The 14,637-nt window shown below is 57.4% G+C and overlaps 1 protein-coding gene across 1 annotated transcript; it reads left to right on the top strand.

Moving 5' to 3' along the window:
- The first annotated feature begins 1,739 nt into the window (after positions 1-1,739).
- Positions 1,740-14,417, top strand: JRK (Jrk helix-turn-helix protein). Its single transcript, XM_064384664.1, has 2 exons — positions 1,740-1,775; positions 4,968-14,417. Exon 2 carries the CDS (start codon positions 5,429-5,431, stop codon positions 7,133-7,135), a length of 1,707 nt encoding a protein of 568 aa, XP_064240734.1. The 5' UTR covers positions 1,740-1,775; positions 4,968-5,428; the 3' UTR covers positions 7,136-14,417.
- The last annotated feature ends 220 nt before the right edge of the window (positions 14,418-14,637 follow it).

Raw genomic sequence — 14,637 nt, 5'->3', positions numbered from 1 at the left:
ACACAATATTAAACAGATAGATGAGGTGGTGTATGCCTGTAGTCCCAGCTACTCTGGAGGCTGAGGCAGGAGGATCCCTTGAGTCCAGGACGTTGAAGCTGCAGTGAGGAGACTGCACCACCATACTCCAACCTGGGCAACAGAATGAGACTCTGCCTCAAAAAAAAAAAAAAAAAAGGAGTGATCTACCCAAATCTGTATTTGTTTCCTATTGCTGTCCTAACAAATGACCATAAATGTGGTGGTCCAAAACAATACAAATTTATATCTCACAGTTCTGGGAGTCAGAGTCTAATGGGACAATGAGTGTCATGGGCTAAGGTAAAGGGGTCAGCAGGCTGCATTCCCTCTGGAGGTTCCAGGAGAGACCCTGTTTCCTTGCCTCTCCAGCCTCTAGAAGCCGCCCACATTCCCTGGCTTGTGGCTCCGTCCTCCATCTTCAAAGCAGATCAGTCCAACCCCTGTCTGTTGTCACATTTCTTTTTCTCATTGTCTTCTCACCAGGCTTCCTACCTCCCACAAGAAACCCTGGGATGACGCCTGCCCTCCTATCTGTACCCATGGGCTCTGCATCCAGATGGAACCAACCAGGGATAAAAAATATTCGGAAAAAAAACCTGTGTCTGTACTGAAACTGTACAAACTTTTGTCGCTATTCCCTAAACAATACTGTATAACAACTATTTACATAGCGCTTACATTGTATTACAAATATTCTGGAGGTGATTTAAAGTATACAGGAAGATGTGCGTAGGTTGTTTGCAAATACTGAGCCATTTTATGTAAGAGATTTGAGCATCGAGGATTTTGGTATCCTTGAGAGGTGATGGAGCCAATCCTCTATGGATACCCAGAGATGACTGTACATTGGACTCACCCTGATAAACCTAAGTATCTCCCCATCCTAAGAACCTTAGCTTCATTGCATTTGCGAAGTCCCTTCTCCATGTAAGTAACGTATTCACAGGAGCTGGAGCTTAGGAAGTGGACATCCTTGGGGGCCGTTATTCTGCCCACCACAGTCCACCCTCCAGTTTTCAAAGATTCACACAGGCCTCACGGGCCACAGGCATGCACCCATCTCAAGGTCCTCCGCAGCCTCAACTCATCACCGCATCAACTCAGGTCCATACTCACTTAAGTCTCACAGTTCAAAAGTTTCAAGTCCCATCATCCGAATCATCTAAATTGGGTCTGGATGGGGCCCCAGCTAAGGAAGGAGTCAACCAGGCGGCTGAGCACCGGCCCTGGTGACCCGCTAAGCGACGCGAACGCAGCACCGCGCTCCCCGCAGCGGAAACTGCAGCGGGAAGGCTGTCCCGGGCTGGGCGGCACGAAACCCTGAGTGCCCGAGGCTGCCCCAGGACTGCGGGAGCCCCAAGTCCTCAGCGCAGGGTTCACTCGTCATGAAAGGAACGTGAGGCTGCGGGTGCCCTGCGCCCATTCTACAGATGGAGAGAGCAGCGCGGAGCCTTCTCCCTTCCCCTCCCACGCCTCCCTTCACCCTGGAACCCCCATTCCTCCCCTCCCCGTCGCCTCCCCCGCTCCCCCTCGCCTCCTCCCCTCCGCGCCAGGCCTCCTCCCTTCCCACGCCCTCCGTCTCCATCCAGCTCCGGGAAAGCCAGAGTCCGGCTCCCATACACCAACGAATGCCGAGTCCTTCAGGCTGCCTAGAGCGTCCCGGAAGTAGCCGGGGGAAGGTGGCGAGGTGCGGACCGGAGGAGAACAAAGTGGCTGGCACTTCCGGCCGGCGACAGCGGCTCGGGGTGAGCAGGGTGAGTGGGGTCCTGGCCTGGGCGCCGGGCTGCCGGTCCTGGCCGGGGCGGTCCGGGTGGGCGCGGGCGCGGGCAGGCGCTCTCCAGTCCTCGCTGGGCGCGGGTGGCGCGGGCGGGCGCGTTGGGAGGGGCGGGGTGGGGCGGGGCTGGTCGCGAGGCCGCGGGGCCGGGCCGAGCCGCGGGCGGCAGCGCCCCCTCCCGGGAGCCGCGTTCCGAACCCGAAGCCCTGCGCTTCCCGCGCGACCCCCGCGGCCTGAGCGTGCGGCCTCAGAGCCGAACCCAGCCCTCGCCGCCGGGCCTGGCCTTGGCACCCCAGCCCGGAGCCTTCCTGCGCTTCCACTTCCAGAGACGCTTGGTAACGAGGTCCGCTTGCCTCCTAAAAGACCAGACCGAGACTTTTTTTTTCTTTTTACTCCATTTTTTGTTTTTGTTTTTGTCCCTGCTAAGGGGGACCCCGCGGTAGAGACGCTTTCCAAGCGAGCCTCTCCAGCAGCGCAGCGCTCTCCCCGCGCCACGGTCCCCCCGCGAGGAGGGCTCTTGGCGGGACTCGCCACCGGCTCCGGCTGCTCTCTGTGGGGCGCGCGGCCCCAGGGTCTCTGTCCATCCTTCTCCCCTGCACGACCCCAAGCTCCCCTCTTCCCCCGGCCCCAACATACACAGACACACGCGCACACACGCCCGCGCAGACAGACGCGCGCGCGCACACACACACACACACACACACACACACACAAAATACGCCCTCGCAGAGGTCGTTTCCCGCTCCCCGCCCCCCGCCGCGTTCCTGGGGGGGCCTCTTCTCCTCACACAGGACGGGGCTTAGGCCTCCCATTTCTTGTCTGTCCCTTGGACACAGAATTCCATGTTTCATCCCGTGTTCACGTGGCCTCGGGGGTCAATGCTTCCTCTGCAGTCGCAAGGGAAGAAACTGCCCCAATTTCTTTCGGCATGCCGTGTTAGCCTTTCGCTGAAGACTTTGTTTCGTAAGGAATAGCTGAATTTCATTTTTAAGGGAAGTGTTTAGTCTTGCAAGCAGGACGACACTGTGTTCAGCCACTCCGTGTCACCCTGCCACACCTGCACGCCGGGCATGGAGACCGGTCCACAACGAGCCTGTTTGTGCTGCTGTCTCCTCCAGGAAGCTTTTCCCGCATCCCAGGCCCGATCAGTCCCTCACAGGCTACTGTGGGAGTCCATATCTTCCCCAGTTTTTCTACAGCGGCTTCATATTAAAAATCTTGAGGGTGGATAGTGGCCTTGCCTCCCTCCTGTTCCCCTCCGTGAGGTGCGCCTAGCTCGCAGTGCCGTGCCAGGCCACACACACGTCACACCGTCACCCTCAGCAAACAATGCGGGATCCTTAAGGGCCCAGGCCACATTTTGCAGACCAGGAAGCCGACTCTGAAAGAGGATAGGACTCACCCAGAGCTGGCGGCTGACAAGCCTAGGGTTAGTCTTTGGAGCTTTTGCTGCATTTGAATGCACTCCGCATGCCTCTTGAGCTCTGGCCTCAAAGGACTGTGTTTCTGTGTGCCACATGCAAGTAGGCCTCTGGCCACACACTCTGCATGTAGTTGGCAGAAGCAGCCATGGGAAGGATGAGGGATGGAGGCTGGAACTCCATGAGTCCATCCTCAAGTACTGCAGGCCTGCGGAGGAGTGAGAGAAGGGAGACCCTAGGCCTGCCCATAGCACTCATGCCACGCTGAGTCGGCCAGCTGTGTTGGGGCAAACAGGTTTCAGCCTCACCTCCCTCAGTAGCATCTTACTAGGTGAAGCTCACTGCAGGCCCTGACTCCTCAGGCTGCCCTGGCTTCACAGGGGTGCACCCTCTGTGCCCTGCCAGTCTGCTCGGGTCTAGGGAGAGGTGTGGGATGTGGTGCAGAGTTGTTAGGAGAGGATGGAATTGTCCAGCTGGAAGGGATGACAATGACCCACATCCTCTTTATACAGGAGATAGGTGAGAAGATAGTTCAGAACTCCAACAGAAAGAAGTGATTGATTAGAGCCGTGATGTTTCTATGCCGTTCGTCTTTATACTGGTCAAAGATGTGTATGAAACCTGAAAGCACAGCGTTTCATAGGGTGCACGGCTGGCCCAGAAAGAACCCTTGCTCCCAGGGGGCCGTCGGGTGTCCAGGCATTTGCTTCTGGCCTGAATTCGTCATTTGTTCATAGAGCCTCTCAAATTAGCAAATACTGAAGAAACCCCTGCTCCAGGCTGGCTCGCTCCCGTGTCCTCTGAGCGTGCGTGTGTGAGTGAGGGTGGGTGGCTGTGTGTGTGTGTGTCCAGCAGGCTCTGCTGCCCTGCCATGGTTATGGGGCCAGGTGGATGGGCAGCGCCAGAGCCTGGGGTTTCAGAGACCAGCGGCTCAGTGTGGCTGCCTGGGGCGGGGTGCCCTAAGTTGAGTATGAGGAGTTCCTCCTGTAAGAGGCCTGGAATGGTCACAGCTATTTGCTGCGGCTCCTCATAGACACAACTGAGTGTGTGTGGTGAGGGAGGTCAGCGGGTGATTGAGAAACTGGCCACACCTCCTAGCCCTTGGAAGAGCTTGAGGCCTCCTGTTCTGGAGAAACTTCCAGTGCCTCGTTTTCTAGAGGCAGTCTGGGGCTCTGTGTTGGCAAGAGGAGTTTGGAGACCTGTTCCAGATGGGATTTGAGGGCACGGTTTCAGAAGGGGTTTCTAAGATCTTCAGCTGGGAGGGTTGCGAAGATTCCTCCTCCCTGCCTCCCTCCACCCCTGCCTCTGCTCCTCCGGGAGGAATAAGGGATTTGAGAAGGCGGCTAGGCCAGGCAGCTCAGCAAGCAGTCTCAGCAAGAAACTGAGTCTGGGCAGGCGGGAGGTTTGTTCTCGGGTCAGCCCGGCCTCTGACTTCCTGGCTTCTCTGATGACCTCTGCCTGAGCGCTTCCGCAGGAGAGCCACTTCTCGTTTCCAGCTCTAGCGAGTGGCTTCAGTTTGCTTGGTAGGAGTTGGGCAGACTCCAGCTGAGCAGCACACCCGGGGGCTGGGCAGGGCTGGGCTGCTCCCAAGGCCGCCCTCTCCCCATGGTGTGTGCTGATGCCTGCGTGGGTCCTCTCAACGGCACTTGAGTTTCAGCTGGAGCGTCCCGATGAGGCTAGAGGAGTGAGGATGCCAGCAGGGTCCCGTGTGCGCCCATTGCATTCCTCTCTCTTCCCCTTCTGCTTTCCAGCCCCTGAAGTGCTATGCCTGGAGAGACCATTGTGGACCCTGGAGAGGCCCTTGCTGCGTATGCGGTAAAACCTTGACCACCCCAAACCTGGTCAGCATTTGAGGGGAGCCGCTGCCAAAGTACCCACAGAGAAGGCGGGGTTCCAGCTGTGCGGAGCAGCAGAGGGACGTCTGGCAGGGTCACCTCCCCTGCAGAGAGAACCGGCAGCTGGCCGTGCTGCTGGGAGCCAAGGCCTGGGCGTGTGGAGCCTGGAAGGCAAGGGACCCCTGAGGCAGCAGGTGCGGCGCGTGGAGTGGGGAAGCCGGGAGGGACTGGGGCCGTGCTCAGGACCAGCAGAGCAGGCAGGCAGAGTAGAGAGGGAGAGACTGAGGCCCGGGAGGGGAGCAGGAGGAGGGGAAGGAGCGGCAGCCGTCCAGGCCAGGCGTGTGGCCTGTAAGCGCTAGGACCAGCCACCCCTCCCCATGGCCTCCAAGCCGGCTGCCGGGAAGAGCAGAGGGGAGAAGCGGAAGAGAGTGGTGCTGACGCTGAAGGAGAAGATTGACATCTGCACGCGCCTGGAGAAGGGCGAGAGCCGGAAGGCACTGATGCAGGAGTACAACGTGGGCATGTCCACCCTCTACGACATCAGGGCCCACAAGGCGCAGCTGCTCCGCTTCTTTGCCAGCTCGGATTCCAACAAGGCGCTGGAGCAGCGGCGCACGCTGCACACGCCCAAGCTGGAGCACCTGGACCGCGTTCTGTACGAGTGGTTCCTGGGGAAGCGATCTGAGGGCGTTCCTGTGTCAGGCCCCATGCTCATTGAGAAGGCCAAGGACTTCTACGAGCAGATGCAGCTCACTGAGCCCTGTGTCTTCTCTGGAGGGTGGCTTTGGCGCTTTAAGGCCAGACACGGCATTAAAAAGCTAGATGCGTCCAGTGAAAAGCAGGCAGCCGACCACCAGGCAGCGGAGCACTTCTGTGGGTTTTTCAGGAGCTTGGCTGCGGAGCACGGGCTGTCCCCCGAGCAGGTTTACAATGCTGACGAGACCGGCCTTTTCTGGCGGTGCCTGCCGAATCCCACTCCAGAAGGTGGGACCGGGCCCGGCCTCAAGCAGAGCAAGGACCGGCTAACAGTGCTGATGTGTGCCAACGCCACAGGCTCCCACCGGCTCAAGCCCTTGGCCATCGGGAAGTGCAGCGGCCCCAGGGCCTTCAAAGGCATCCAGCACCTGCCCGCCGCCTATAAGGCCCAGGGGAATGCTTGGGTGGACAAGGAGATTTTTTCCGATTGGTTCCATCATATCTTCGTGCCATCGGTGAGAGAGCACTTCCGAAGCATAGGGTTGCCGGAAGACAGCAAGGCCATTCTTTTGCTGGACAGCTCCCGGGCTCACCCGCAGGAGGCCGAGCTGGTGTCCAGTAACATTTTCACTATCTTCCTGCCTGCCAGTGTGTCCTCGCTAGTGCAGCCCATGGAGCAGGGCATCCGGAGAGACTTCATGAGGAACTTCATTAACCCTCCGGCCTCCCTGCAGGGCCCCCACGCCCGCTACAGCGTGAACGACGCCATCTTCAGTGTAGCCTGTGCCTGGAACGCGGTGCCCAGCCACGTCTTCAGGCGGGCCTGGAGGAAGCTGTGGCCGTCAGTTGTGTTTGCCGAAGCCTCCTCGTCTGAGGAGGAGGTGGAGGCAGATCGCTTCCAGGCGAAGCCCCACAACAAGTCCTTTGCGCACATCCTGGAGCTGGTGAAGGAGGGCTCCTCCTGCCCCGGACAGCTTCGCCAGCACCAGGCCACCGGCTGGGGTGTAGTGGGAAGGGAGGCGGAAGGGGGACGGCTGCCTGCTCCCATATCGCCAGCAGAGGCGGTGTGGAGTTCAGAAAAGACTCCGAAAACCAACCAGGACGGTGGAGGAGGCGCCGGTGAGGGTGAGGAGGCCGCCTGGGAGCAGGCGGCTGTGGCCTTTGACGCAGTCCTGCGCTTTGCGGAGCAGCAGTCGTGCTTCAGCGCGCAGGAAGTGGGGCAGCTGCGGGCGCTGCGTGCCGTGTTCCAGAGCCAGCAGCAGGTGAGGAGGCGGCATGGCGCCCTCGGGGCTGTGGTCAAGGTTGAAGCCCTCCAGGAGGGCCCTGGCGGCTGTGGGGCCATGACTTGCTCTCCCTTGCCCTGCTCATCCACAGCAGGTGACAACTGATGTCTTGTCTGCCCTGCCCTGGCCAGCGGCCCTGTTTCGCCACGCACACTGGAGTGGCATGGTCCTGTGCCCCAACTCCACCCGAGGCAGGAGGGCGTGTGCAGACACTTAAGAGCCCTGCCAGGAGCGGGTGGCCCGTGGGTGTGGCTCAGGTGCTCAGGACGGTCCGGGCCCGAGGTTCCTGTCAATACAGGTTTTATTTTATCACTTGCCGTGTCATCCGGAAGTGAGGAAATGTTTTGGACGGGTCCACCCTAGCCTAGAACAGGCCAGAGCCTCACCCTGGCGGGAATGGGGCCAGGCTGGGCCAATCTGGCTTCGTGTTTGCTGGCTGATCATTGCAGTATCGGAGGGTGGAGATGTCTGTCTGTCCACGTGGAGAGAAGTTGCCCTCCAGGCCGACAGGAGGCCATGGCCACTGCCCGCCACCCCTGGACAGGTTGTTTATATCCCAAGGCCCACCTCCTGCATCTCAGAAGACTCTGTCCACTGGGCTGGCGGCCATCCCTTTGCTGGGTGGACCCCGAGCACTGTGTCTGAGGGCAGATGGCTGAGAGCTGGGACTCAATTCTTGGCCTGCTGGTGACTGAACAGGCCGCATGTCTCACTTCAGTCATGGCCTCAGGTAGCAGAATGACTCTGGAACAATGCTCTGTTACGCACAGATTCCATCACTCTGGCCCCAAGATGTGGGGGGCCCCACGGAGAGTTGACTTGGTGGGGTTCCCTCCTGGGAAGAAAGTAGGAGCGGCTGACCAGGCCCTGCTCATCACCCAGATAGAGGACATGGATGCTGCGTGCTGTTTGGGCATTTTGGCTCAGAGTCCAACGTACCATATTGCCCAGAATTTCACACTTACGGCCTTTTCATGAATCCGTCTTCATCAGGCATTCAGAGATTAGTCTTAGGGTTGCACATAAGTCATTGAAAACCGTACAACTGGCTGCTTAGATTTCCAGCAGTATTTGTGCTCTTACCCCCAGCTGTTACCACGTTAGTAATACTGTTGGGGAGGAGTTGTCTGTCCTGGTAGTTTCACAGAGGCGGTTGTGAGAGGATGTGGTTATTTTCTCCATGTCTGTAGGTGCTTTGCAGAATCTCCATTTCAGGGGCAACACTCACTGCCTGCAGCAGAGATTCCAGAACGCCCTGTGTCCACAGGGATAAGCCTCGTCTTTGAGAGACCATGAAATAGGTGTATTCTTTTCTTTTTTTTTTTTTTTGAGGCAGGGTCTCACTGTGTTGACCAGGCTGGAGTGAAGTGATGTGATCACAGCTCATGGCAGCCTCGACCTCCCTGGCTCGAGTGATCCTCCCACCCCAGCCTCCTGAGTAGCTGGGACTAGGGGCATGCACCACCACGCCCGCCTTTTTATGTTTTTGTAGAGACGGTCTTGCTGTGTTGCCCATTCTGGTCTTGAACTCTTGGCCTCAAGTGATCCTCCTGCCTCGGCCTCCCAAGTGCTAAGATTACAGACGTGAGCCACAGCACTTGGCCTAAATAGGTTTCTCTTGCTGCGTTGTTTTCAGTGTTTTGCCTTTGAATTCGCTTCCCTTCTCGAATTCGTATCATTTGGCCGAGTCAGCATGTAGTTTGCGTTCCAGCATCTGCTGTTGATTCCACTGACACCTTTGTTCTCATGAGGAAGAGGAGTGGGCTCGCTGCGGTTTCTCGTATTATCACATCTGCAGATGTGAGCAAAAGTCCTTGCTGACAGAGCCCTACCTGTGTCCTGGAAGTGTGTGTTTCTTGCTTTGAATGCCTGTGTGAAGATATAAAAGCAAGTAGTTTTTAAAGATCTCGGTGCCGAGTGACAGGCCTGGTGGTTCCCATCCGGGTCCCGTTGCCTTGGTAGTGTCACTGCCACTGTTTGCTTCGTGTGTCTGGGAACTTCTGCCCAACTGTGTACTTTGTGCTGCTTCTGGGCTCACGTGTCACCCCTGGCAGAGCCTCGGAACCCGCTTTGCTGGATTGCAGCTGCTTGAAGCAACACAGGAGATGTCCCAAGGGCTCTGAAGCAGCTGGACACCCGGGGTAGGTGGAGCTGGGGAGGGCATGGGGCGGGCAGGCCGAGCTCCGGGCTGGCTTTCCAGAGTCCTCTGGTGATGGCTTGTCCCCGTCAGACTGTAGCTCCCTAGGACCAGAGCTCTTCCCACTCACGACCTGCTCCTGTGCTGGCTGGGCAGTAAGCACTTGTCCCCACTGAGTAACTGGTGGACACTTGTCCCCGCCGAGTGGCTGTGGTGGACACTTGTCCCCGCTGAGTAACTGGTGGACGCTTGTCCCCGCTGAGTGGCTGTGGTGGATGCTTGTCCCCCCCGAGTGGCTGTGGTGGACACTTGTCCTCTGAGTGGCTGTGGTGGATGCTTGTCCCCGCCGAGTGGCTGTGGTGGACATTTGTCCCCGCTGAGTAACTGGTGGACGCTTGTCCCCGCTGAGTGGCTGTGGTGGACACTTGTCCTCTGAGTGACTGTGGTGGATGCTTGTCCCCCCCGAGTGGCTGTGGTGGACACTTGTCCTCTGAGTGGCTGTGGTGGACGCTTGTGCCCGCCGAGTGGCTGTGGTGGACGCTTGTCCTCTGAGTGGCTGTGGTGGACGCTTCTCTGCCGAGTGGCTGTGTCTTCAGGGTACTCCTCTTCTAGACCAACTGCAGCAAGGCCTGGAGCCTGAGTCTCGGCGCAGCCCCTGTGGCTGGAATCCCTTGTGCCACGCAGGGGACTCAGGCCGTGCTGCTCCTGCATCTCCTCACCCGGGCTCGCTGCTGGAGGTTGTCCTGGAGTGAGGTGTTTCGGGAGCCCAGAGCTTGCTCATCTCTGAGCTGCCGGGCCCGGCTGCCTGGCGCATACCTCCTGCCTCTGTCCTGTCCCCAGAAGGCTTTGTGGAGACTATCATGTCCTCTGAACACACTTCGTTCTTCACTTCCTGACCAGTCTCAGAAGCTCAAGTGGTTGAACATTTGAGCCTCAGAATCTGCCCGCTCAGGTGGATCCCCACTGTACCAGACACCACAGCACAGTTGTGCAGGGCTGCGTCTCCTCACTCTGTTTCTGGGGCTGCTGAGGCCCCTGGGAAGCCCTGGAGCTCACCAGAGCAGAAAGCGAAAGTCTCCAGTCCCATTTAAGTGCCTCTGCCTTTTATCTGTGAGCACTGGGCTGGAGCCATCCCTGTCTTCTCACAGTGGCCCTACAGGTCGCAGCCTCCGTTCTCCAGTGGCCAGTGGGGGCAATGGATGTTGCGACATCTGGTTTGGCACCTCTGTGGCTGCTTCCAGCCTGCTAGAAGAACCTCTTTCTACCACTGTGTTCATCTTTGGGGTGGCATCCCTGAGTGCTCAGGCCCAAGACTGCTCCTTTGTCCTCAGTCGGGGCAGGCAGCCTCTGCTCTGGGAGCTCTCATCCCTTGGGGTGTCCAGGGGCGGCCATACTTTCAGGGTGGTGTGGTGAATTCAGGGGTCGGGATGGGTAGGTGGTCTTTCAGCCCTCCTACCTTGGGGTTGGTTTCCAGAACACCTGTACTACCTGTGCCAGCCTGGCCCTCTGTGGGTACCCTAGGCACACTGTCCTGAAAGCTGTCTCCTGTGTAGGAGGGTCCAGAATGGACCCTGCCCCTCACCACTAATTCCTGTTGTGGTGGGTAGACACACCCTGCCCTGGGCCCGTCTGTGCATTACTTCCATACGCTTCATTCACAACCCCGGCCACGGGTGAGCATGCAAGTGGAGACCGCTCAGGCCGCCCCTGATGCCGCAGGCCATGGTTCTTACCCAGTGGGCCAAGATTGATTGCAAGTGGCAGGTTGATTGGTGAAAAATAGGAAGGCAGGAAGGAAGTTGCAGCCCCTGTCCACTGCTTCCCCAGCTCCCCTGGGTTGGAGGACTGTCATCAGTTGTCCACAGTTCGAGTCCATTTGGAGGAGCTTCAGGGTCACAGTGGCCAGATGTGCTTCTGGAGGGACAGGGTGTGAGGCAGGGATTTGCAGAGGGTGTAGACTGCATCCATTCCTGGGAGCCTGTGGCACAGGGCAGCAAAATGTGGGACAAATCAAGACCCATCCACACCACCTCCGGACCTCACCTCACGCCCCACTAAATGTGCTTATGGCAAGCTGGGTGTGGTGGCTCCCGCCTGAAATCCCAGCACTCTGGAAGGCCAAGGCAGGAGGATCACTTTAGTCCAGGAGTTTGAAACTAGCCCGGGCAACATAGGGAGACCCTATCTCTACAGAAAATAAAAGAAAATGAGCCAGGTGTGGTGGTGTGTGCCTGTAACCCCAGCTGCTGAGGAGGCTGAGGCGGGAGGATCCCCAAGCCCAGGAGTTTGAGGCTGCAGTGAGTTATGGCCACTGCACTCCAGCCTGGGTGACAGAGTGAGAGACCTCATCTCAGAAAAATAATAAAATGTGCTTACGAGGTCAGACGTGGAGATCAGGGTGGGGGAGATCACGAGGTAGGGGGTAGGATGTGGACAGTCGTGGATGGGTGAGTGTGGCAGCCGTGAGGTGTGGGTGGTGGACTGGGAGGCAGGCCTTCTGCACTTCTGCTGCTTACCCAGCCCCATCTGGGTTCGAGGACTCTCCTTGACAAGGGCTGAGCTCTCAGGCACTGCCTTGGGCTCAGTTGCCTGCTGGGAGACTGGGGAGAATGGACCTGTGAGGCCTTGTTAGAGTTTTTCCCTGCCCAGCTCCTGTAGACCCCAGGCCTGGCTGTCTGCAGGGCCAGAAGCTGCAGTCATAGCAGCCACCAGTCTCCCAGCTGAGCCCCAGCTCCCAGCCCCATACGCTCGCTCCTCTGCCCGTGTGTACCACGTGTGGACTCAGCTCCAGCCTCCACTTCCACACGTGGACCCTAAGACCTTGCACATTTGTTTCCCTTTCAGGGCAGTGATGATGACATGAAATGAGGTGGGGTCCTTCCTGTTTAGAGATGAGGGCAGGGAGGGCAGGTGTGAAATTGCTGAGGGCAGAGCCAGACCCAGGGCTGCCTGTTGAGTCCAGCAGGGACCTGCTCCTGGTGACCAGCCTCATGTTCTCCACTGCTCGTTCCCTGCCAGTCACCAGCTGCGTGACCTTGAGCAGTGCCCTCTGGTGTGAACAAAGGTGAAAACACTCCTTTGCCAACCTTTTTAGGGCCCACTCTTGTGTGAGGCCTTGAATCTCATTTCATTTCCGTGGTGGTCATGAGCCTCTCAATCAGCATGGCCCCTCCTGGGTCCTGGTCTCAAAGGCAGCACGATGGCCTCCCTGCTATGGCCCTGCACCCAGGGGCTAGATCCTGGGAGGCCCACTGGCCATGGCTGCGCCCTCTCTTGGAGAGTCTGATAGCACAGCCTTCATACCCAGCCTGGCTGGGAAGCGAGAGACGAGGTGCTTGAAGGCCCTCTGTGTCTGCGGGTGGTCCCGTCCCACACAGGCCAGGATCGCTGGGCCTCCTTAGCAGCCAGAGGAACTGAGGTCCAGACCATGGAGTATGTTGCCCAGTGTCAGAGCCTGATCTGCTCTTGGGTCAGGTGTCCTGCACTGATCCCAAGCCACCCCAAGCCAAGGTATGTCCCTGGGTCCATTTCCCATCTCAAGATCTTGGATTTCCTATTTCACACTTGTGTGCAAGGAAGGCCTGTCCTCTAGGGTGGCCATGAGGCTCGGTGGGAGGAGCTGCCAGGCTGGAGCCAGGACTTGGCACCTGGCCAGCCTCTGTTTCATTGCATCTCGATGGGCTGTCAGTTCTGTAGAGAAGAAGTATACTAGGAATCCCATTCTTCCTCCCGCATTCTCCCTGGCAGAGGGAAGTGGCTACACCCTCACGGTGTGGACATTCTGATGCTCCTCCACAAAGCAGCAAAGCTCTGTTATTTCAGAAAACTGTGCTCCTTGAGGATGTGGTAGTGACCTCACCAGAGGAGTTGTCAAGTCCTAAGTCCTGCCTGGAGGCTTCTACAGAGACATAATGTTGGAGAACTTCTGCCACAAGGCAGTGTGGGTAAGACCCCTCTGTCCCCACCAGTGTGGCCACCCTCTCCATGACCGTAGTGTTCAGGACTGCGTGTTTGTGTCCCCCCAAAGTTTATATGTCGAAACCCTGACCCCCAACAGGGTAGTATTAGGAGGTGGGGCCTTTGGAAGGTGATTACACTTAGCTGAGGTCATTAGGGGGAACCCCCAATGAGATTAAGTCCTTATAAGGAAGGAACTAGAGCGAGCTCACTTTCTGCTGTGTGAGCACACAAGAAAACTGCCATCTTCAAGCCGGGCTTGGTAGCTCATGCCTGTAATCCCAGCACTTTGGGAGGCCAAGGCATTAGGATTGCTTGAGCCAAGTTTGAGACCAGCCTAAGCAGCATGATAAGACCTTATCACTTAAAAAAAAAAAAAAAGAAAACCGCCATCTGCAAATCAGAGCCTTTGGGAGACACCAGACTGCCAGTGCCTTTGATACTGTTCTTCCAGTCCCCAGACCTGTAAGAAATTAGTTTCTGTTGTTTAAGCCACCTAGCCTGTGGTATTTCGTTATAGCAGTCCACATTGACTGAGACAGGTAGGAAGGGGAGAACAGAGGTTCCAGCCTGCTTCCGGTCCAGGCAGTTCTGCCATTGCCCCCACTCCCCAGAGCCAGTCATGGGCCAGGCCCCTGGGGGACTTGGCATGAGTAAAGCATGCCTCTGTCATTAAGGTTCACCTGGTTTAAAAGGGGAGGCAAACCCACACCGCCCACTTTGACCCAGACAGAGGCGATAAATACAGAGCACTTCATGGCCAGGGCCTGGACCCTGGGGGAGTCCCACCCTACCCTAACCAGTGCCGGTAACAGAGGGACCCTGGAGTTGTGTACACAAGATAGCAGCCTAGTTCTTGCCCACATACTAGCCGAGAAGGGAAATCAGGGCTGGTAAATCAGCTCGACTGTCTGGCAGAGCCAGGCTCCTCCTGCCATGATCTAGTTTGAACGTTTGTCCTTTCTAATCTTATGGAAATTTGATCCCCAGTGTTGAAGGTGGGGCCTGGTGGGAGATGTTTGTGTTACTGGGGTGGATCCGTCCTTTATGAATAGCTTGGTGACATCTTTGCGGTAACAAGTGAGTTCTCACTTGATTATTTTCTATGTGAACTGTTTGTTAAAAAGAGCCTGGTACCTCCCTCCCTTCCTCCTCTTGCCATGTGATGCTGCTCCCTTTGCCTTCCATCATGAGTGGAAGCTCCCTGAAGCCCTCACCAGAAGCAAATGCTGGCACCATGCTTCTACATCCTGCAGAACTGTAAGCCAAATAAACCTCTTTCTTTATAGATTACCCAGCCTCAGGTATTCTTTTATACCAGGACATGCCATGTGTATCTCATGATGGGAGCCACAGGGTTGAAGATGTTGCAAGACAGCTGCTCTGATCCCCACCACTGTATCTGCCTTCAGAAAGCCACCACTTCCTTGGTATGCACACACCACTTCTGCTCCTGTCCAACCAGGTCCCAGTCATGTGAGTACAGCTAGCTACAAGGGAGTCTGTGTAGCAT

The sequence above is a fragment of the Aotus nancymaae genome, unplaced genomic scaffold (genome assembly GCF_030222135.1).
Source record: "Aotus nancymaae isolate 86718 unplaced genomic scaffold, 86718_ANA_hifiasm-v0.15.2.pri h1tg000036l, whole genome shotgun sequence".
In the NCBI taxonomy this organism is placed as follows: Eukaryota; Metazoa; Chordata; class Mammalia; order Primates; family Aotidae; genus Aotus; species Aotus nancymaae.
The sequence above is the reverse complement of the archived record's forward strand: the minus strand, read 5'-3'. Positions and strand labels throughout refer to the sequence as shown.

What these genes read in the sequence shown, in the direction of transcription:
- JRK (XM_064384664.1), top strand. Translation starts at nt 5,429, where the DNA reads ATGGCCTCCAAGCCGGCTGCCGGGAAGAGCAGAGGGGAGAAGCGGAAG.